This window comes from Zophobas morio, unplaced genomic scaffold, assembly GCF_036711695.1.
Source record: "Zophobas morio isolate AGI-343-1 ecotype UQ-CSIRO unplaced genomic scaffold, CSIRO_AGI_Zmor_V1 ptg000026l, whole genome shotgun sequence".
Lineage (NCBI taxonomy): Eukaryota > Metazoa > Arthropoda > Insecta > Coleoptera > Tenebrionidae > Zophobas > Zophobas morio.
In genome coordinates this window covers 14578580-14601190 of record NW_026972131.1, presented here as the reverse complement: position 1 = coordinate 14601190, position 22611 = coordinate 14578580, and the positions used below count along the sequence as shown (strand labels likewise).

The window sequence follows — 22611 nt, the reverse complement described above, 5'->3', positions numbered from 1 at the left end:
TTTTTTATACCATTTTCCTGATTTTTTAATTTTCATTTTCTGGATTTTATATCACAATTTTTCGTTTATTCAATTTTTCACATTTTCAATTCCTCGATTTTCCAATTTTCAATATTTAGATTTTACAATAATTTTCGTGTTTTCGACAGCAATTTTTCGATCTTTAAGTTTCTCAATTTTTAATTTTTCGATTTTTGAATTTTCCGTTTCTTCAATTTCTCAAGTTTTTCGATTTCTCGAAGCTTTCATTTTATACTTTTGCGTTTTTTCATTTTGAGTTTTCAATTTTACAATTTTTCTATTTTATAACTTTTCCGTTTTGTTTATTCGGAAAGTAGAAAATTCGAAAAATTGAACAATCGGAGAATGAAAAAATTGGAAAAAATTGAAGAAACAAAAAATCGAATGGAATTTGTTTTCACGATTTTTTAACTTCGATTTTTTAAATTTTTTAATCTGTATTTCAATTTTTCGATTTTTGGAATTTTCTGTTTCTCATATCTAGGTTTATCGATTTTTTTGAGTTTTTCGATTTTTCCGATTATCTCTTTTTTAAGTAAATATTTCAAACTTGAATTTTCCGATTTCGGCCTATTTCGATTTCTCGATCTTTTGAAGTCTCAAGTTTTCGATTTCGATTTCTTGGTTTTTCGATTTTCAAAATTTTCGATTTTTCTAGTATATATTTTAAATTTTCGATTTTTAAAATTTTTCATTTTCCCCTTTTATAATCTTCATGTTTCGATTTCCCGATTTTAATTTTTTAATGTGTTTCAATTTTTCCATTTTTAGAATTTTCGATTTCTCATATCTCAATTTTCCAATTTTAAAAATTTTTCGATTTCTCGATTTTTAAGTTTTCGCTATCTCAATTTTGGAAATTTTTCAATTTCTATACTTTTCAGATTTTGGATATTTTCATTTTCCCGATTTTGTAATTTTCATTTTCTTAATTTTATATCACAATTTTTCATTTTTCCATTACCTTTATTTTTTCAAAGTTTCTTTGGATTTTATAATTTTTTGTTTATTCAATTTTTTACATTTTCAATCTTTGATTTTTTAAGTTCTTGATTTCCAATTTTTTTATATTTCGAAGCTTTCATTTTGTACTTTTTCAGTTTTACAATTTTTCTATTTTATAATGTTTCGATTTTGTTTATTCGAAAAGTTAAAAACTCGAAAAAATGAAAAATTGAAACAATGAAAAACTAAAAACCGAGAAACTTAAAAATCTAAAAAAAATTAATGAATCGAAGAATGGGAAAGAAGAAAAACCATTCAAATTGAAAAATTGGAAAATCCAAAAATTGTAAAATCGAAAAATTATAGAGTCCAAAAACTGTGATATTCAAACACCGAAAAATTGAAAAATTCCAAAAACGAAAAACTGAAAAAGTGAACAACTTAAAAAATTATAATTATTAAGAGTGTTACATAATTAAAATGAAAACTAGAAAAACTGCAAATGAAAAATTAAAAAAACGGAAAATTGAAAGCCGAAAATTGAAAAAATAAAGAAAATTAAAAACCCACACGAAAAATTGCAAATCGGAAACTTGACGAAATTAAAAACTGAAAACTCGTGAAATTTGCAAACTCTAAAATTTAAAACATCTAAAAGTTGGAAAATCAAAAACTGAAAAATCGAGAAATCGAAAATTTTCAAAACTGAAAAGTCGAAAGATTGAAAAATCGAAATTTTGGAAAATCGACAAACCGAGGAATTCAAACTGAAAAAAGATCGAGAATTCAAGATGTCGAAAAATCTAAATATTTAAAATTTAAAAAATAGAAAAATTACAATAACGAAAAATTTAAAACATTAAAAAAAACACAAAATCAAAAAGTCGAAAAATCGAGAATTTGAGAAATGGAAAAATGAAAATTTAGAAAAACCAAAGACTGAAAAGCATAAAAAAAATTAAAATCGGGAAATCGGAACGTAAAAAATATAAAATCGAAAAATTGAAAAATTTTAAATTTAAAAATTCGAAAACGTGAAAAACCGCAAAACTGAAGAAATGAAAAACTAAGAAATCGACAAATTGAAAAATCTCAAAACTGAAAAGTCGAAAAATTGAAAAACCCAAAAATCGATTTCCGGTAAGTCGAAAAATCAAAATTTAAAAAGTTGAAAAATGAAAATATCAAAAAACTGAAAAATATAGACATTCTCAAAATTGAAATGTTGAAAAATTGAAAAAAAGAACGAAAAGTAAAACATTTTAAAATCGAAAAAACGAAGAATCGAGATGTAAGAAATCGAAAATTCTAAAATCGAAAAATTGGAATACACGTTGAAAAGGTTAAAATCGGGAGATCGAAGCATAACAAAACATAAAATCGAAAAACGGAGAATTTTAAAAATCTAAAAACTTGAAGAAATAAAAAATTGAAAAATGGAAAAGCCGAGAAATCGAAATTAAAAAATTGAGACATCAAAAGATCCGAGAAATGGAGAAATCGAAAAACCGGAAAATTTAAAACTGAAATACATATTTAAACTTAAAAAAAAAACGATAAATCAAAATATTCAAGATCGAGAAATCGATATATCAAAAAAGTGAAAAATTTTAAATTAAAAAATTGAAGATATTGAAAAATCCCAAAATTGTAACAACGAAAACTTGAGAAATCGAAAAACTGAAAAATCGATAAATTGGAAAGAGGAAAAATCGAAAAATCAAAGAATTGATTAATAGAGAAATTGAGAAATGTAAAAATGATTTTTTTTTAAATTACAAAAATTGTAAAACTGAAGTATCGAAAAATTAAGTAAACTAAAAATCGAGAAATCAAGAAATCGAAAAATTGTATGTCGAAGATAAAAATTCAAAACGGATTCATAGACCATAGGTACACTGTTATTTTTTTTTTTAATTTATATAACATTTATTTGACAAAATTGTAGAACTGAAGAAACGAAAAATAGAAACATTGAAAAACTAGAAATCGAGAAAAAATTAATGAATCAAAGAACGAATTAAATCGAAAAATGTTCGTAAAGTCCAAAAACTAACATTCAAAGATCGAAAAATTAAAAAATTCCAAAAATGAAAAATTGAAAAAGTGAACAACTCTAATAAAAATTATAATTATGATTACATATCTAAAATGAAAATTAGAAAACCTGCAAATCAAAAATTGAAGAAACGAAAAATTGAAAACAAAAAAAATTGAAAAATCCAAAAACTGAAAAATTTCAAATTGAGAAAAAGAAAAAATATAAAAACTCGTTCCTCGCGCGTTAAAATATCTCGATTATTAATCACCTTTATTAACAAACTTGTTCGTTAAATAGCTATTAATTTACCTGACCTCATTTTCAATTCCAATGAAAATTGCACATTTTAAAAAAATATATCGGTTACGTTACGGTCTGCGCCCCTTAAGTACGTTTCAGGTATTAAAACGTTTCGAATAGTAATAAATTAACGTTATTTTGCACGCCAACTCGACTCAGTAAACATCAAATAAATCATAATAATAATAAAGACACTCATACATTATTTTCTGGTTAAAGGACGGCCGACGTGAAAATTTCTGACAGGTGATTTTTTTCGCACTATAATTAGTTAAAACTGTCGCTAACTACGTGTATGAAATGGTACTTAATAGAGTACAGTGCACGCCAAAAATCACGTGCCGACCCGAATTCGGCTCGATTTATTTGCGTTTGATTTTTATGTATCGGGTGTTTTTCGCGATAAGGCTTTATGCATAATGCGGGGTTCTGTACAAAATTGGAAAATTAGCGCGGAAGCATGTAATGGCATAAGCGCCTAATTAAGCGAGTGCGTGCAATGTGGTTGATATATTTTATGTTGAAAAGTTGCTTTATGAATATAACTTGGTGATTTATAACGAATTAAAACATGCAGATTAGCGGTCATGCAAAATCAGACTTTCCGATCCCGAAATTTCAACACCGACTCGTCTCGAACAACACAATCGTTTTTTTTGGTTAATGGCACCTAATGGATTCGCGTTTACATTAAACTCCTCTCTCATAAATATTTACTCCATAACGAACGAACGGATTTTTGTCGACTCTCCGCTGAAACGTCTCCAATCAGGTACAATTTTTCACCTTGCAATGACACTCCATTTATTTACTCCAACTTTTACAGATTTATTTTTAAGGGCTGAAACAAAACACGGCAAGTTTTGGCAGCTTTCTCATCGCGGAATGTCCAGTGCAGCAGGAAGTCGTTAAGAAGTTTTTCGTTCGTAGCAGAGACAAGCCATTTATTTTCATTTGGTCTTTGTCGATTGTATCTTTTTCGGCAACGAAATCCGCTTTTTCGTTGACGCGTCCGGACAAGCATCGGGGCCGCTCTGCACTTTTTCTACCAATTATAGCCGTAGTTTAATAAAGTGTGGCAATGCGCAATTTATCGGTCAGTGTCGAAACACACGTATTAATGAGCAGCGGCGACAAACGTGATAAAACGCCTAATTACCAGAATAATTCAATTATGAATATTATTACACCAAATCGGTTCTTCATTTGAATAAATTCGGCTTGTCCAATAATATTTGGATGTGACAGGAGAGGCACGAACGACCAGGATATTATGCATGTAAACTCATTTATATACGTAGGAATATCCACGGCCATACATAATTTGCGATTTGGCTTTACTCTGTGACGTTTCCATTATGTATGCGGGTCTTGTGACATAAATAACAATGCGACTTCGAGTTGGTGGGTTCAAAGGCGCAAGCAAAAATCTAATGAGTCAAAAAGGTCCTGATTATTTCCGACTGCGAAATAGAGGACGGTTCCTGCGACCAATCTCGGAGTCGAACTGTTTATTATTTAAACGAATGTGTTATTGTTACAATGACGGAAAAGCAATCCGTCTATCGCCCACGGCTGTTAATTAATTTGCTCGTTGCTCAAGTCGGGTTTTTATCTTATCAAATATCTAAATGTCTTTTTTCGAACGAGCGAGCGCCCGTACTTTTGGAGTCCAGTAGGTGGAAGATACGAGAAGTGACTGCTACCAAATGGAATTTGTAAAATCAATACGGCGCTATCGCTGCGATAAGTTTGTTGTTTCTTATTGTTGTTAGCGTAATAGCTCTGGGAACGACGACGAGACTTCTATCAGTTTCAAATAGTTGTTGCGCTAAATAACTCGGCGATAATTTGTCTGGAGATAACGAATGTAGCGATCTGTCTGTCGCTCGGTGCAACGAGTGATTGATAGTCAGAAAAGCGGAATTTTCGTCTATTTCTTCTAAATATCGGTGACTAAAAAGTCGGTGATACAAATTGGCTGCGCAGGTGTCGAGCGCAAGCATCCTGTAACGAGCTTTGGAAATGCTTAGACAGAAATGTTAAATCTGGCGCGAAGTGAAGCCTAATAATATTCTTGAGGGGCAAACTGGCATTAGATATCGCTATTCTTCTTTTTGGATGGTCTACGAAAATAACAGCGCATCTGTTAGGATGTTTCAGTCTCTAGATTGTTTAGCAGTAGTTTTGAATGGGCAACTTGTTGTTAAGAATGAGTTTTATGAATGCTTGTCTAGGCCAACTTCGACTGTTAACTTCGAAAGAATTCGACTATTAAGCACGTACAAATAGCAGCATCAGCGGCGGCAGATGAATCGAGATATTGAAAAAAATAAGATTTTGAAAGATTCCCAAAACTGAAATGTTGAAAAATTGAGAAATCGAAAACTTGAAAAATCGAGAAATCGAAACATCAAAAATCGAAAACTTAAAAAATCGAAAAATGAAAAAACCCTAAAACTGAAAAATCGAAAATTTGAGAAATCGAAAAATTGAAAAATCTAGATATCAAAAAGTAGAGAAACCAAAAACTCGAAAAATTGGGAAATCGAAAAATCAAACAATCGCTAAGAAATTTAAAACATGTTCAAAGAGGTAACTTTTTGTAGACAAATGGCTTTTTCAATTACGCGCCGCCCCTCAGTCTGACAACCAATCAAAACTTTATCACTACTGAGCTTGGGGCGCGTATGGGTTGGGCTTAATCTAGTGATGAATTTTTCATTCGTTGCAAGACCGAGGGGCGAAGCATAACTGCAAAATCTATATTTCCCTACAAAAATTTACCATTCTGTTCTGTTTTTGTTGTGAAAAGATGACCACATGTTTTAAGAAAAAAGCGCAAAATATAAGCCCCGCCCACCCACCCTGTCTCAATTGTAATGATTTATTTTATTCGTCGTGAATCAAGAGAGCGGGGCTGAATTGCAAAATTCTTATTTCTCTACAAGAAATTACCATCTAAGACATGCTTTTGAATATCGTGTTATTAAAAAAAATACTACATATGTATATTAAGTAAAAGTTAAAGACAGATTGAGATCGAGACGAATGGATGGGGTCTATCTTTTTTACTTAATACGTATAGTTTGGCAATTTCTCGTAGAAAAATAAGGATTTTGCAATTAAGCTCCGCCCTCTTGACTCACGACGAATAAAAAAATCATCACAATTGAGATAGGGCGGGTGGGCGGGGCTTATATTTTGCCCTTTTTTCTTAACATATCTAGTCATCTATTCCCAACAAGAAATTTAAAAAATTTTTAAATGGTAAGTTTCTGTAAACAAATGGATTTTGCAATTACGCTCCGTCCCTCACTCTGACAACCAATGAAATCTTTATCACTATTGAGGTCGGGGCAGATATGGGCGGGCTTAAACTCATAATGAATTTTTCATTCGTTGCAAGACCAAGGGGCGAAGCATAACTGCAAAACCTATATTTCCCTACAAAAATTTACCATTTTGTTCTATGTTTTTGTTGTGAAAAGATGACGTGTTTTAAGAAAAAAAGGGCAAAATATATACCCCGCCCACCCACCCTGTCTCAATTGTAATAATTTTTTTTATTCGTCGTGAGTCAAGAGGGCGGAGCTTAATTGCAAAATTGTTATTTCTCTGCAAGAAATTACCATCTAAGACATGTTTTTGAGTATCGTGTTACTCAAAAAATACTATGTATATATATTAAGTAAAAATTAAAGACAGACTGAGCTCGAGACGAATGGATGGGGCTTATCTTTTTTACTTAATACATCTAGTTTGCTTTGAACAAGAAGATTACTCATAAACATGTTTCATATAGCAATTTCTCGTAGAAAAATAAAGATTTTGCAATTAAGCTCCGCCCTCTTGACTCACGACGAATAAAAAAAATCATCACAATTGAGACAGGGTGGGTGGGCGGGGTTTATATTTTGTTCTATTTTCTTAATATACCTAATCATCTATTCACAACAAGAAATTTAAAGCATTTTTAAATGGTAAGTTTCTGTAGACAAGTGGATTTTGCAATTACGCTCCGCTCCTCACTCTGACAACCAATGAAAACTTCATAACTATTGAGGCTGGGGCACGTATGGGCGGGCTTAAACTCATGATGAATTTTTCATTCGTTGCAAGACCGAGGGGCGAAGCATAACTGCAAAACCTATATTTCCCTACAAAAATGTACCATTCTGTTCTATGTTTTTGTTGTGAAAAGATGACTACGTGTTTAAAAAAAAGCGCAAAATATATACCCCGCCCACCCACCCTGTCTTAATTGTAATGATTTTTTTATTCGTCGTGAGTCAAGAGGGCGGAGTTTAATTGCAAAATTCTTATTTCTCTACAAGAAATTACCATCTAAGACATGTTTTTGAGTATTGTGTTAATCAAAAAATACTATGTATGTATATTAAGTAAAAATTAAAGACAGATTGAGCTCGAGACGAATGGATGGGGCTTATCTTTTTTACTTAATACATCTAGTTTACTTTGAACAACACGATTACTCAAAAACATGTTTCATATAGCAATTTCTCGTAGAAAAATAAGGATTTTGCAATTAAGCTCCGCCCTCTTGACTCACGACGAATAAAAACAATCATCACGATTGAGATAGGGCGGGTGGGCGGGGTTTATATTTTTCCCTTTTTTCTTAATATACCTAATATTCACAACAAGAAATTTAAAACATTTTTAAAATGGTAAGTTTCAGTAAACAAAATGAATTTTGCAATTACGCTCCGCCCCTCAGTCTGACAACCAATGACAACTTTATCACTATTAAGGTCGGAGCACGTATGGGTGGGGCTTAATCTAGTGATGAATTTTTCATTCGTTGCCAGGGGCGAAGCATAACTGCAAAACCTATGTTTCCCTACAAAAATATAAGCCCCGCCCACCCACCCTGCCTCAATTGTAATGATTTTTTTATTCGTCGTGAATCAAGAGGGCGGAGCTTAATTGCAAAATTCTTATTTCTCAACAAGAAATTACCATCGAAGACATGTTTCTGAGTATCGTGTTATTCAAAGAATACTATGTATATTACGTAAAAGTTAAAGACAGATTGAAATCGAGACGAACGGATGGGGCTTGTCTTTTTTACTTAATTTACTTAAAAACATGTTTCACATAGCAATTTCTCGTAGAAAAATAAGAATTTTGCAATTAAACTCCGCCCTCTTGACTCACAACGAATAAAAAAATTAATCACGATTGAGACAGGGCGGGTGGGCGGGGTTTATATTTTGTTCCTTTTTCTTAATATACCAAGTCATCTATTCACAACCAGAAATTTAAAACATTTTTAAAATGGTAAGTTTCTGTCGACAAATGGAATTTGCAGTTACGCTCCGCCCCTCAGTCTGATAACCAATGAAAGATCATAACTACTGAGGTCGGGGCACGTATGGGCGGGCTTAAATTTATGATGAATTTTTCATTCGTTGCCAGAAACGTAACTGCAAAATCCGTATTTGTCTGCAAAAATTTACCATTTTAAACATGTTTTAAGTTTTTGTTATGAAAAGATGACAATGTATATCAAGCAGAAAACGCCAATATAATAGGCTCCTCCCCTCGGCTTGAAAACGAATGAAATATTCATTACAATTTAGATCGGGGCGGGTATAGGTGGGGCTTAATCCTTGGCTTTCTTTTTTACTTAATACATATAGTTTCCTTGAACAACACGGTTACTTAAGAACTTGTTTCATGATCATTTCCTGTAGAAAAATAAGGATTTTGAAGAATCGAAAAATAAAAAACTGATAAACCGAAAATTTGGAGAATCGACAAATTTAAAAACCCTCAAACTAAAATGTCAAAAAATTGAAAAACCGAAGATCTCTAAGCGAGAAATCGAAAAATCGAATGATAGAGATATGGAAACATCAAAAATGTGAAAAACCCAACATTTAGAAAACTTGAAAAATCAAAAATTTTAAAAATCAAAAAATAGAAAAACCGAAAAATCTAAAAGTTAGAAGTCGAACAATCGAAAGATCAAGAAATAGAAGTATTTAAAAATTAAAATATCGAAAAATTCAAAAATCGAGAAATCAAAAAAATATAAAAATTGAAAAATTTAGAAATCAAAAAGTAGAGATATCAAAAAATTGAAGAATTGGGAAATCGAAAAGCCGAAAAATTAACAAATCGCTTAATAGAGAAATTGAGAAAAGGAACAATCGAAAATTTCGAAACGCTAAAAATGGAAAAATTGAAAAATCGAAAAATTTGAAGAAAAAATAAACAATCGAGAAATCGAGAATTCGAAAAATGAAGAATTTGAAGAATCGACAAATTGAAAAATCCACAAACTAACTCTAAATTGAGAAAACGCAAAATCTAAAAGCAAGAAGTCGAAAAATTGAAAGATAGAGATATCGAAACATCAAAAAAGTGAAAAATCTAACATTTAAAAATTCGAAAAATTTAAAATTGGAAATTGAAATACTAAAAAACCGAAAAATCGAGAAATCAAAATATGTATCTCAAATTAAAAAAAAAAGAAAAATTAAAAATCAAGAAATTAAGACATCAAAAAATCGAAAAATTGAAAAATCTAGAAATCAAAAAGTAGAGATATCGAAAAATTGAAGAATTGGGAAATCGAAAAGCCGAAAAATTAACAAACCGCTTAATAGAGAAATTGAAAACAGGAATAATCGAAAATTTCGAAACGCCAAAAATGGAAAAATTGAAAAATCGAAAAATTTGAAAAAAAATAAACAATCGAGAAATCGAAAATTCGAAAAATGAAGAATTTGAAGAATCCACAATTTGAAAAATCCTCAAACTAAAATGTCGAAAAATTGAGAAAACGAAAAATCTAAAAGCAAGAAGTCAAAAAATCGAAAGATAGGGATGTCGAAACATCCAAAAACTGAAAAGTCTAACATTTAAAACTTCGAAAAATTGAAAATTGAAAATTGAAGTACTAAAAAACCGAAAAATTTACAAATCGAAAAAACTCAAATTAAAAAAAAAACGAAAAATTAAAATGTCGAAAAATTGAATCGAGAAATCAAATCAAAAAATCGAAAAATCGAAATATTGAAAAATCCCAAAATATAAAAAAAAACCCGAAACATCGGCAACTTGAGAAATCGAAAAACTGAGAAATCGAGAAATCAAAAAGTCAAAAAAATGGGAAGTCGAAAAGTCGAAAAATCAAACAATCGATTTATAGGGAAATTGATAAACGGAAAAATCGACAATTTCGAAACGCCAAAAATTTATTCAGCAAAATTTTGAGATGACGTCATCAAGTTTTTGGGAGGGGATAAACGAATAAATTTTGCTTGACGATTCACTGATTACAATAACCTTAAAATATTTACAAGATTTCAGAGCAATCGGTTTTGCGCTTTCCAAGTTATATTGCAAAATATTATTATTCAGTTTTGAATTTTTTCCAAAAATTTCGAGATGTCTAGCGTGAGAATTCGACACGGATTCACACCACAGGTACAAGAGTATCTTATTTTACCAAATTAAAAAAAATATATAAATTTTGGAGATGACGTCATCCTATGACGATATTCCTATGACACATACAAAATGTGACAACAATCGCTCCAATAATTTGGGAGTTACCTGTCTAATAAAAATGGATACAGACGCCAGACAAACAGATAGACAGACAGACAGACGGAAACGGGAGACCACTTTTTTCGCTAATGCTCGGGAAGTAAAATGTTTGAAATTAAACGCTTTAAATTTCGAAATAACACTTTTAGGCTGCGCTGAAAAATCGGGGAAGAAAATTGTGATTTAAATCTGCGCTATCAAAGAAAATAAAAAAAGTGTGTCTAGATTTAGTAAAAAATTGTTATCCCGGTTGCTCTATGGTTGCGCCAGAGCGAAAAATATAATCTCCCTTCGGCATAAATTTCAACATACTCCATTCTGCACACAATAAAAATAAAATAACGCCGTTATTGTTAGTTTTGAAAATAAGACACGAAAAAGTCAGCGCTTCGTACATCTCGTTGGCTTTTCTTTTTCCTGAAACAACACTGGTAATTGAAAATTCGGGTCAGCTGTCTCGACTTCCTTGCATAACAAGTACTCCATTCTTCGACACACCCAATGATTCAAAACTCACATTCAGTAGTAAATTTTCCGCTAACTCGATCGCCTTTTATTTTTCCCAACCCCCATCCGCATTCAACACGTTTCGCCCGCTTTTCAATTTTTTAATTCTTGGAAAATTCTCAATTTCGCAAATCCCCCGCAAGGACAAACCCTTCTCCGCGCTAATCCCGCCGAAAACTTTCGCACCCATTCGTCAAAAAGCAAAATTTGATCCCCCATTAATCCCACCGCGTGCGTTCTCGCAACGTCGTTATCTCGCGATTCCCACCCTCGGAATCCAAGGCGTTTCGATTTCGGGGGTTTTAAAGTGATGTATCACACGCCATATGTTCCATTTAAATTTCCTCGACCGAAGTTGGCTTGCGCGAAAATCCTCGAGTTTACTTTTCGCCCTCTCGCCTCATTACCGCCGAACGCGGAAAATCGAACGACCACTACAGGTGCGAGAACGAATCAATCAAATCGTCACACTTACCGTTCCTGTTCTCGCTGTCGGCGGGCTTCATCTGGATGGGATGATGCATCTGCAACAGACAGAATATCATGAGTTAAGTGTCGGAACGGCTGCTGCAGCCGGCGGACCTAATGGCCCGCACGATGCACCGGCGGCGCTCCGGCCGCCGATCAATTGATTTAAAGGGGCGGCGCGCCGCCCCCGGGGACGCGCGGCCCGAAGATGCAAATGTGACGACGGCTGCAATCGAAATACATTTTTGACTCACTTAAAGTAAAATTTTGACCAATTGTTTACTAGCTGTATACAAACACAGTTTGATCCATCGGTTCAGTGCAGCAACAACCTTAAGAATTTTTATGCGTGTACGTCACAGCCTTTTGTGAGCGTGCTCAAATAAACGTTACGTGCATATTCCGCGAAATGAATAGCGTCTTAATGCAAAGAAATCTTTTCTGCAAATATGAGGCGCTTTCAAAAGAGCTGTCGTTGTTGGAAATTTTACGACGATTTCGTATCGCATCCTAAGAAATATACTCCGAAAATAGATACTTTGTACAGATAACTCATCTCTCGAAAGTAGAATTTTTATATAATAATGAACCGTAACGGAAATTCTTATGGTGGTAAGCTACAATTTCTTGTTCGCGAAACGAGCTCTAAGATGATTTTATACAACAACGGGGCGCAGCGGAGAGATCGTATTTTAAAATGATGTTAAGAGGCTCAAACGAAATTGTTGCTTTAGAATTTTATCCGGAATTTGGGGGATAATGTATTTCGCCGTTTTATTAAAAGCCTCTTTAATCACATGAATAAAGTTTCTGGGCCGCAGTGTTCGAGTTTTTGAGGGGACAGTTTTTATGGCGGAACGGGTTAGCGGGAGTTGCGTTTTGGCCTTGTTTGCCGAAGAGGTCGATTCGCCGCCACCGCTAATCCGGCTCGAAGGACCAAAAAAGCCGCAATTAGCACATCCACACTATCGCGTCGATATTTATTGCACTAGCTGTTACTAAATGCGAGTGTCGTTCACGATTAAACTTTTATTGTGTAGAACTTTCATAGGTATATTTTTTTATTTATTTGAGTTCCAGTTTAACTGATTCTTGCGATAAATATACGAAAGTAAGTTGTGTGCGCTGTGTTTTTATTAGTAATCGCAGTTTTTGTTTTTGTTTTTTTCATTATTATTTATTAGATGTTTATCATGTTTTGAAATGGTTTGTAAACACGTTATCACCTAAAAAATTATGGCCTCATAACTTATACCTAATCGAACTGGACAACGTAAATTCAACAACAGAAGAAGAGACACAAGAAAGAAAGAACAAACAAACATCTCTGGGATTTAGACGGACAGAATCAATGCCGAAAGGCCGAAATTTTGCTTCTTTTAAAAGTATATGAACTCTAGATTCGGGCATCAGCGCTATGGTTCTTCACGGCCACAGGCACCTCTGGAGAGTTCGCAATTTCCAGGCGATCTCTGAAATAATTTCAAAGAATCTCGGGACTTCCTTTGTTTTTGGAGTACATATTTCGATTTCTCGATTTTTCGGGTTTTTGGTGCTTCAGTTTTCAATTTACAACTTATCAAATTTTCAAATGTTAGATTTTTTACTTTTTCGATAGTTCGATATCTCCTCTATCATTCGATTTTTTGACTTCTCGCTTTTGGATTTTTCGGTTTTTCAATTTTTCGACATTTTATTTTGAGGATTTTTCGATTTGTCTATTCTTCAATTTTTCGGTTCTCCAAATTTTTTTGGCGTTTCAAAATTTTCGATTTTTCCTTTTCTCAATTTCTCTATTGACCGATTCTTTGCTTTCTAGATTTTTCAATTTTGGGATTTTTCGATATTTCGATTCTTTAATTTTTCGATTTTTTGATGTTTCGAATTCCCGACTTTAAACTGTTTAGAATGTTATGCACACATTTTAATTTTTCGAATTTTAAAATTTTTCGATTTTTCATTTTTTATTTCTCGATTTTTCAATTTGTCGTTTCCACGATTTTTCAAGTTCTTCACTTTTATTTTTCATTTTCCCGATTTTTTATTTTTTTCGATTTTATATCACAATTTTTCGTTTTTTCATTTTCTTTATTTTGTCAATAAATACACTATTATTATTATTTCGATTTTACAATTCTTCATTTAATCAATTTTTAATTTTAGTATTTGATTATTCAATTCCTCAATTTTAAAAGCTTTCAATTTTGCAATTTTTGGATTTGTCAATTATCCGAGGTTTCGATTTCTTTAAATGTCAACAATTCGATTTTACAGTACGTAGTTTATCTCTTTATTTTTGAAGTAGTTTTAAAGAATCTTGCGAATCCATTGTCAAGTTTTCGAGATAAGCTGAAAGAATCTCGGGTGCCTCTGTTTTGATTTTGAAATAGTTTGAAAAAACCTCAGGGACTCCTTTTGTTCCGATTTTGAAATGGTTTAAAAGAATCTCGGTGACTCCTTTTGTCTGATTTTTGAAATGGTTTTAAAGAATCTCGGGAACTCCTTTTGTTTTGTTTCTGAAGTGGTTTAAAAGAATCTCGGGGACCATTTATGTCTCGTTTGTGAATTGCTTTGAAAGAATCTCGGGTTCCTTTTTTGTTTTGATTTTGAAGTAGTTTGAAAGAATCTCAGAGATGCCTTTTGTTTTGATTTTGAATTGGTTTTAAAGAATCTCAGGGACTGCTTTTCTTGTGATTTTGAAATGGTTTTAAAGAATCTCGGGGACTCCTTTTGTTTTGTTTCTGAAGTGCTTTAAATGAATCTCGGGGACTCCTTTTGTTTTGATTTTGAAATGGTTTTAAAGAATCTCGGGGACTCCTTGTCATGTTTTTGAGGTAAGTTGAAAGAATCTCAGGTGTCTCTTTTGTTTTGATTTTGAAGTAGTTTGAAAGAACCTCAGGGACTCTTTTTATTTTGATTTTGAAGTAGTTTTAAAGAATCTCAGGGACTCCTTTTGTTTTGATTTTGAAATGGTTTAAAGGAATCTCGGGGACTTCTAATGTTTTGTTTCTGAAGTGGTTTAAAAGAATCTCGGGGACTCCTTTTGATGTAATTTTGAAATGGTTTTAAAGAATCTCGGGAACTCCTTTTGTTTTGATTTTGAAATGGTTTTCAAGAATCTCAAGGACTCCTTTTGTTGTGATTTTGAAATGGTTTTAAAGAATCTCAGGGCCCCTTTTTGTTGAGATTCTGAAGTGGTTTAAAAGAATCTCGAGGACTCCTTTAGTTTTAATTTTGAAATGGGTTTAAAGAATCTCAGGGACTCCTTTTGTTGTGATTTTGAAATGGTTTTAAAGAATCGCAGGGCCTCCTTTTGTTGTGATTTTGAAATAGTTTTAAAGAATCTCGGGGACTCCTTTTGTTTTGTTTCTGAAGTGGTTTAAATGAATCACGGGGACTCCTTTTGTTGTGATTTTGAAATGGTTTAAAAGAATCTCGGGGACTCCTTTGGTTTTGATTTTGAAATGGTTTTAAAGAATCTCGGGGACTTCTTTTATTTTGTTTCTGAAGTGGTTTAAAAGAATCTCGGGGACCCTTTTTTTCTCGTTTTTGAATTGGTTTAAAAGAATCTCGGGTGCGTCTTTTGTTTTGATTTTGAAATGGTTTTAAAGAATCTCGGGGACGCCTTTTGTTTTGTTTCTGAAGTGGTTTAAAAGAATCTCGGGGAATCCTTTTGTTTTGATTTTGAAATGGTTTTAAAGAATCTCCGGGACTCTTTTTGTTTTGATTTTGAAATGGTTTAAAGGAATCTCGGGGACTTCTAATGTTTTGTTTCTGAAGTGGTTTAAAAGAATCTCGGGGACTCCTTTTGATGTAATTTTGAAATGGTTTTAAAGAATCTCGGGGACTCCTTTTGTTTTAATTTTGCAATGGTTTTCAAGAATCTCAGGGACTCCTTTTGTTGTGATTTTGAAATGGCTTTAAAGAATCTCAGGGCCTCCTTTTGTTGAGATTCTGAAGTGGTTTAAAAGAATCTCGAGGACTCCTTTTGTTTTAATTTTGAAATTGTTTTAAAGAATCTCAGGGACTTTGATTTTGAAATGGTTTGAAAGAATCTCAGGGCTTAATTTTGTTGTGATTTTGAAATGGTTTTAAAGAATCTCGGGGACTCCTTTTGTTTTGTTTCTGAAGTGGTTTAAATGAATCACGGGGACTCCTTTTGTTGTGATTTTGAAATGGTTTAAAATAATCTCGGGGACTCCTTTGGTTTTGATTTTGAAATGGTTTTACAGAATCTCGGGGACTCCTTCTGTTGTAATTTTAAAATGGTTGTAAAGAATCTCGGGGACTCCTTTTGTTTTGTTTCCGAAGTGGTTTTAAAGAATCTCAGGGTCTCCTTTTGTTGTGATTTTGAAATGGTTTTAAAGAATCTCGGGAACTCCTTTTGTTTTGATTTTGAAATGGATTTAAAGAATCTTAGGGACTCCCTTTGTTGTGATTTTGAAATGGTTTTAAAGAATTTCGGGGACTCCTTTTGTTTTGTTTCTGAAGTGGTTTAAATGAACCACGGGGACTCCTTTTGTTGTGATTTTGAAATGGTTTAAAAGAATCTCGGGGACTCCTTTGGTTTTGATATTGAAATGGTTTTACAGAATCTCGGGGACGCCTTTTGTTTTGTTTCTGAAGTGGTTTCAAAGAATCTCGGGGACTTCTTTTGTAGTGATTTTAAAGTGGTTTAAAAGAATCTCGGGGACTCCTTTTGTTTTGATTTTAAAAGGTTTTAAAGAATCTCAGGGACTCCTTTTTTGTGATTTTGAAATGGTTTTAAAGAATCTCGGGGACTCCTTTTGTTGTAATTTTAAAATGGTTTTAAAGAATCTCGGGGACTCCTTTTGTTTTGTTTCTGAAGTGGTTTTAAAGAATCTCAGGGTCCCCTTTTGTTGTGATTTTGAAATGGTTTTAAAGAATCTCGGGAACTACTTTTGTTTTGATTTTGAAATGGATTTAAAGAATCTTATGGACTCCCTTTGTTGTGATTTTGAAATGGTTTTAAAGAATCTCAGGGCCTCCTTTTGTTTTGATTTTGAAATGCTTTTAAAAATCTCGGAGATTCCTTTTGTTTTAATTTTGAAATGGTTTTAAAGAATCTCAAGGATTCCTTTTGTTGTGATTTTGAAATGGTTTTAAAGAATCTCAGGGCCTCCTTTTGTTGTGATTTTGAAATGGTTTTAAAGAATCTCGGAGACGCCTTTTGTTTTGTTTCTTAGTGGTTTCAAAGAATCTCGGGGACTTCTTTTGTAGTGATTTTGAAGTGGTTTAAATGAATCTCGGGGACTCCTTTTGTTTTGATTTTGAAATGGTTTTAAAGAATCTCAGGGACTCCTTTTTTGTGATTTTGAAATGGTTTTAAAGAATCTCGGTGACTCCTTTTGTTGTAATTTTAAAATGGTTTTAAACAGTCTCGGGGACTCCTTTTGGTTTGTTTCTGAAGTGGTTTTAAAGAATCTCAGGGTCTCCTTTTGTTGTGATTTTGAAATGGTTTAAAAGAATCTCGGGGACTCCTTTGGTTTTGATTTTGAAATGGTTTTACAGAATCTCGGGGACGCCTTTTGTTTTGTTTCTGAAGTGGTTTCAAAGAATCTCGGGGACTTCTTTTGTAGTGATTTTGAAGTGGTTTAAAAGAATCTCGGGGACTCCTTTTGTTTTGATTTTAAAAGGTTTTAAAGAATCTCAGGGACTCCTTTTTTGTGATTTTGAAATGGTTTTAAAGAATCTCGGGGACTCCTTTTGTTGTAATTTTAAAATGGTTTTAAAGAATCTCGGGGACTCCTTTTGTTTTGTTTCTGAAGTGGTTTTAAAGAATCTCAGGGTCTCCTTTTGTTGTGATTTTGAAATGGTTTTAAAGAATCTCGGGAACTCCTTTTGTTTTGATTTTGAAATGGATTTAAAGAATCTTAGGGACTCCCTTTGTTGTGATTTTGAAATGGTTTTAAAGAATCTCGGGAACTCCTTCTGTTTTGTTTCTGAAGTGGTTTAAAATAATCTCGGGGACTCCTTTTGCTTTGATTTTGAAATGGTTTTAAAGAATCTCAGGGCCTGCTTTTGTTGTGATTTTGAAATGGTTTTAAAGAATCTCGGGGACTCCTTTTGTTTTGTTTCTGAAGTGGTTTAAAAGAATCTCGGGGACCCCTTATGTCTCGTTTTTGAATTTCTTCGAAAGAATCTCGGGTTCCTCTTTTGTTTTGAGTTTGAATTAGTTTGAAAGAATATCGGAGACTCTTTTTGTCTGATGATTCAAGTAGTTTAAAAGAATCTCGGGGATCATTTGTGTTTTGTTTTTGAAGTAGTAAGAAAGAATCTCGAGGACATCTTGTGGGTGTCGTGCTTGAAGTAATTTGAGAGAAACTCGGAGATCCTTTGTGTTTTATTTTTGAAGTAGTTCAAAACCATCTGGTTGACCTCCTGCGAGTATTATTTTTGAAGTAGTTTGAAAAAATTTCGGAGTCCTCCTGTGGGTGTTGTTTTTTACGTGGTTTGAAAGAACCTGGAGGTCTGTGAATTCAGGATTGGCTACAGGGCCCTCTGGAAAAGTCGCGATTCCCAGATGGTTCCATCTGAACACACCCAAAGATAGTAGTATACAAGTAAGCCAACTACGACGGTTTTAACTTGAATCTTTTTCGGATTGTGTTTACGTTTTTCGAGAATCGCCGACTGGTGCAGCCTCCCGCCCTCCGCCGGTCCGATTATTGACGGTTTCGCACACCGATCCGCTGGCCGAGCAGAATGCGGGAGGATGTCGCATGCTAATGTCACGGATATGCAGAGATGCGTGCGTGTCTGTTTCCCATCCTGCTAACAATGGACTCTTGTTCTACACAACAGCTGTCAGGTGAGAGACAAGCGTTCGATGTTAATCCGCAGTGACGTTCAATTTGCGAGGGTGGCGTAAATCCACCGCCGCCCTCCCGAATGTTCCTGCTTGTTTGTCGCAGGACAATTGACAGGACACGGGAAGCGCACACGGCGGTGGTGATTGAATGGTGCCGCACGCAATTAATCAGTAATAGTACTATTAATCAATGGCCGATGGCAAAATTCGACAGGTCTTGTTCAGCGGGAATCCGTTTCAATGGCATTAACGACGCTTTTCGCTGGAAATTAGTCTTCAGGTTATCGAACGCTAGGACGTCACTCGCGAGAAGCGCGAAGAAACAAGGACCTCGCTCGACCCCGAAGATTCACCTGTGCAGAATCAATCTTCCAGGCGTCGTTTGTCAAAATCCTGGGCACAGAATCCGCCGATTTACCGCCAATTTGTCGCAACCCTTTGACAAACGACACGGACGCATCGGGCCCGATTAATTCGCTCGATCGGTCCGGCCCTGGCCATGTAGATGTGTCTCGTCGCCATTCGCGGCACGTCCGCCTTTCGCTTCCTCCTTCTGCTGACGGAACACCAAAATAAAAAAGGGCTCCGTCGGCGCGAAATTTGCGTGGATTTGCGAGTCTTTTCGCGTTAATTTCGGTTCGGGCTCGCCGATCTACATAAGGTCGGAGGGGCGTCGCGACGCCGCACAGGTGTACTGCTTTCTGTTGCTCGTTCGATCTCGAAAGCGACGCCGAGGAGGCGTTAATCAGTCAAACGATTTTGGAAGTCTGTTCGTTTTCTTAATTAAATTGGGAATAAATCGGGGAGAAAGGGCGCAAAGGAGAGCGAAGAGGATCGGGAAGGGGTTGTCGGAGGTTTCAATGTGGGAAGATTGCAGTGTCGGCAGGAAAGGGGGACGCGGGAGGGCGATATTGACACCTGATAGCAGATAACGTGTCAGGGCAATTATAATAATTAATGGCCGTGTACGCGGGCTCTGTTTGAACAATGCGATCGATAATAGGAATTATTTGAAAACCATTTAAGGTAGCTGGAGACGAATACGCGTCAGACACCGACGTATTTGATCAAAAAACAAACGAAATCCGCGTTAATCACGTAAATGTAAAAATAGGGTTTTATGACTTGGAGGCGGCGAAGCTTCGCTACAAATTCCAATTATCGCATCAAAATTAATAGTAAATTTACACTATTTCCCACTTATAATGAAAAGTAAATTAGGGCTGCATTAATTAAAGCCAAACTTACCCCGTTTAAGGTTTTCACATTGTGTAAAGCGTCCTGCGCCTGAAGAGCTGCCTTCCTTGTAAAGAACGTCACGAAGCAACAACCTGAAATAACACCACCAAAGTTAGTTTCATTGTTCTAATAACACAATGGGCTGTGTTATGCATAAAGATGACAGGCCCTGAGGCGTCTATCTTGCGCCTGTCTACAATGGGCGAGGCGTCTTAAAAGTTACCTCTAATTTAGCTACAGCCGAGTTCGCACTAGGGCTGCTTCGGACAGTGCGTCAAAAATTTAAACCGTCGGGGGCGCACGTAATAGCCTGAACGTACAATCGCCGGCAAATGTTTTGAGCCTATGGGCGGATCATTTTTGCCGGTAGGAGGCGGTACAAATCGTCCGAGAGCAGAATTTGTAGGTAGGCTCAAACTACAACGAAATTTACGTGTTGACCAAATTCTTACTCTGAATTAGTTTTAATTTTATAAATACCCTATCTAAAATGTTCAGAATATGATGGGTATATACTTGTGATTTACCATTCCATTTATATTTTTTGGATTTGTTTATACATACAGGGTGACTCAAAAAAAATAATGACTGAGTAAATTTATTTTATTGAAGAAATCAAGTTTTGCAATATCTGTGATGTGCTATTAGTTTCCGTAACTTATAAAATTAGAAAAAAAAACCTATTCTGCTCTAATAAAATCGAGAATATGCTCAAAATCACACTAATATTAGGTCTAATTGTGCCAACCATAGTTATAAAATTCACATTAAATTAAGTCACGGACATTTTTTGAAGTGTACTACATTTCAAAAAACAAAAAAAAAATGTTCAGTTTATAAACTTCATAATTTTGGTTTAAAATTTATCAGTCATGGTTGACGCTTTATTTTATCCGTTCCATTTGTTATCCTTTACTGCTGTCTCTCTTGGGTCGATTTTTCGATTTTTCGTTTTTTCGACCAACCGTTTCATCTAATTAGATTTTTCAGTTTCCATTTTTCTATCAACTTTTCGATTTTTTTACTTTCCCATTTTCTGATTTTTCAAATTTGCGGTATTTTGAATTTTCGAGTTTTCGGTTTTTCCGTTTTTCGATTTGTTGATTTTTCTGTTGGTCAGTTTTTAGACTTTGCTGCAATTTTTTTGCATTTTTCGATTATATTTTACTTTCCGATTTTTTTGATTTTTGAATTTTCGATTTTACGTTTTTAATTCTTCGATTTCCGATTTTTCAATTTTCCGGTTTTTTAATTCTTCTATTCTCGATTTTTCGATTTTCCATTAATCATTAAATTTTTCGATTTTTCTGTTTGTTTCAGTTTTTATGGTTCTGCGATTTGTTTTATTTTTCCATTTTTCGATTATTTTACTTTCCGATAGTTTTATTTTTGAATTTTTGGTTTTTTCATTTTCGATTTGGGATTTTTCAATTTTTCGGTTTTTTAATTTTTCGAGTGTCGATATTTCGATTTTTTCAGATTTGTGGATTTGTGTCCGTTTTTTCGATTTTTAGAATATTGATTAATCGAATTTTCGATTTTTGAGCATTTCGATTTTTCCATTTTTAGATATTTTTCGATTTTTTTTAATGTTTCGATTTTTCTGTTCGTCAGTTTTAGACTTTGCAATTTTTACTTTTCCACTTTTCTATTATTTTACTTTCGGATTATTCGATTTTTGAATTTTCGTTTCTTTTTTCATTTTTCGATCTCCGATTTTTTAATTTTTCGATTTTTCGGTTTTTTAATTTGTCGATTCTCGATATTTCGATTTTCGATTTTCCAATCTCCGATTTTTCAATTTCCAGTTTTCGATTTTCCACTTTATGATTTTACGAGTTTTCGATTTTTCTGTTCGTCACTTTTTAGGCTTTGAAATTTGTTTACTTTTCGATTTTTGAATTGTCGACTTTTAGAGTTTTCAATATTATGAATTTTCGAATTTTCTGTTTTCCTATTTTTCGATTTTTGAATTTTCCATTTTTCGGTTTTTTGATTTTTCAATTTTCGGTTTTTCAATCTTGCAAATTTCCGATTTTTCAGATTTGTGAATTTCCGGTTTTTCGATCGACCTACGTATTATATTCATTGAATTTTCGATTTTCGGTTTTTCCATTTTTAGATTTTCGATTTTTCAGTTTTGTATTTTCAGATTTTCTGTTTTTCGCATATCTGATTCATCAAATTTTCGATTTTTCGGCTTTTCGATATTTCGATATTTGATTTTCGAATTTTCGGTTGTTCAGTTTTCCATTCTTCAGCTTTTAGACTTCAATTTTTTTATTTTTCGATTTTCCGAATTTTCGAGTTTCAATTTTCAGATTTTTGATTTTTCGATTTTACTTTCTAAATCTTTCAACTTTTTGGTTTTGATTTTTCGAATTTTTGGTTTTTAATTTTTCCATTCTTCGGTTTTTAGACTTCAATTTTCTTTCTTTTAAATTTTTCGATATTCTATTTTCCGCTTTTCAGAATTTTCGATTTTCAGTTTTCAGACTTTCGACCATTAGAATTTTGGATATTTCGGTTTTATGATTTTTCGATTTTTAGAAAATTTGAGTAGTCGAATTTTCGATTTTTCAATTCATCGATTTTTCGATGTTCAATTTTTCAATTTAAATTTTGCGATTTTCAATTTGTCCATTGTCGATTTTTAGAATTTTCGGTTTTTCAA

General features: G+C 33.6%; 1 protein-coding gene across 6 annotated transcripts in view; it reads right to left on the bottom strand.

Annotated features, from left to right (window-relative positions):
• The window catches only part of LOC135136620 (CUGBP Elav-like family member 1-B), a 347598-nt gene that overhangs the window by 34309 nt on the left and 290678 nt on the right, over positions 1 to 22611 (bottom strand). For all 6 annotated transcript variants that reach the window (XM_064065986.1, XM_064065988.1, XM_064065989.1 and 3 more), the window contains 2 exons: positions 19947 to 20029; positions 11874 to 11922 (listed from right to left, as the gene is read on the bottom strand). In XM_064065986.1, coding sequence (XP_063922056.1) covers positions 11874 to 11922; positions 19947 to 20029 — 132 coding nt within the window. The remainder of the gene's footprint in view (positions 1 to 11873; positions 11923 to 19946; positions 20030 to 22611) is intronic.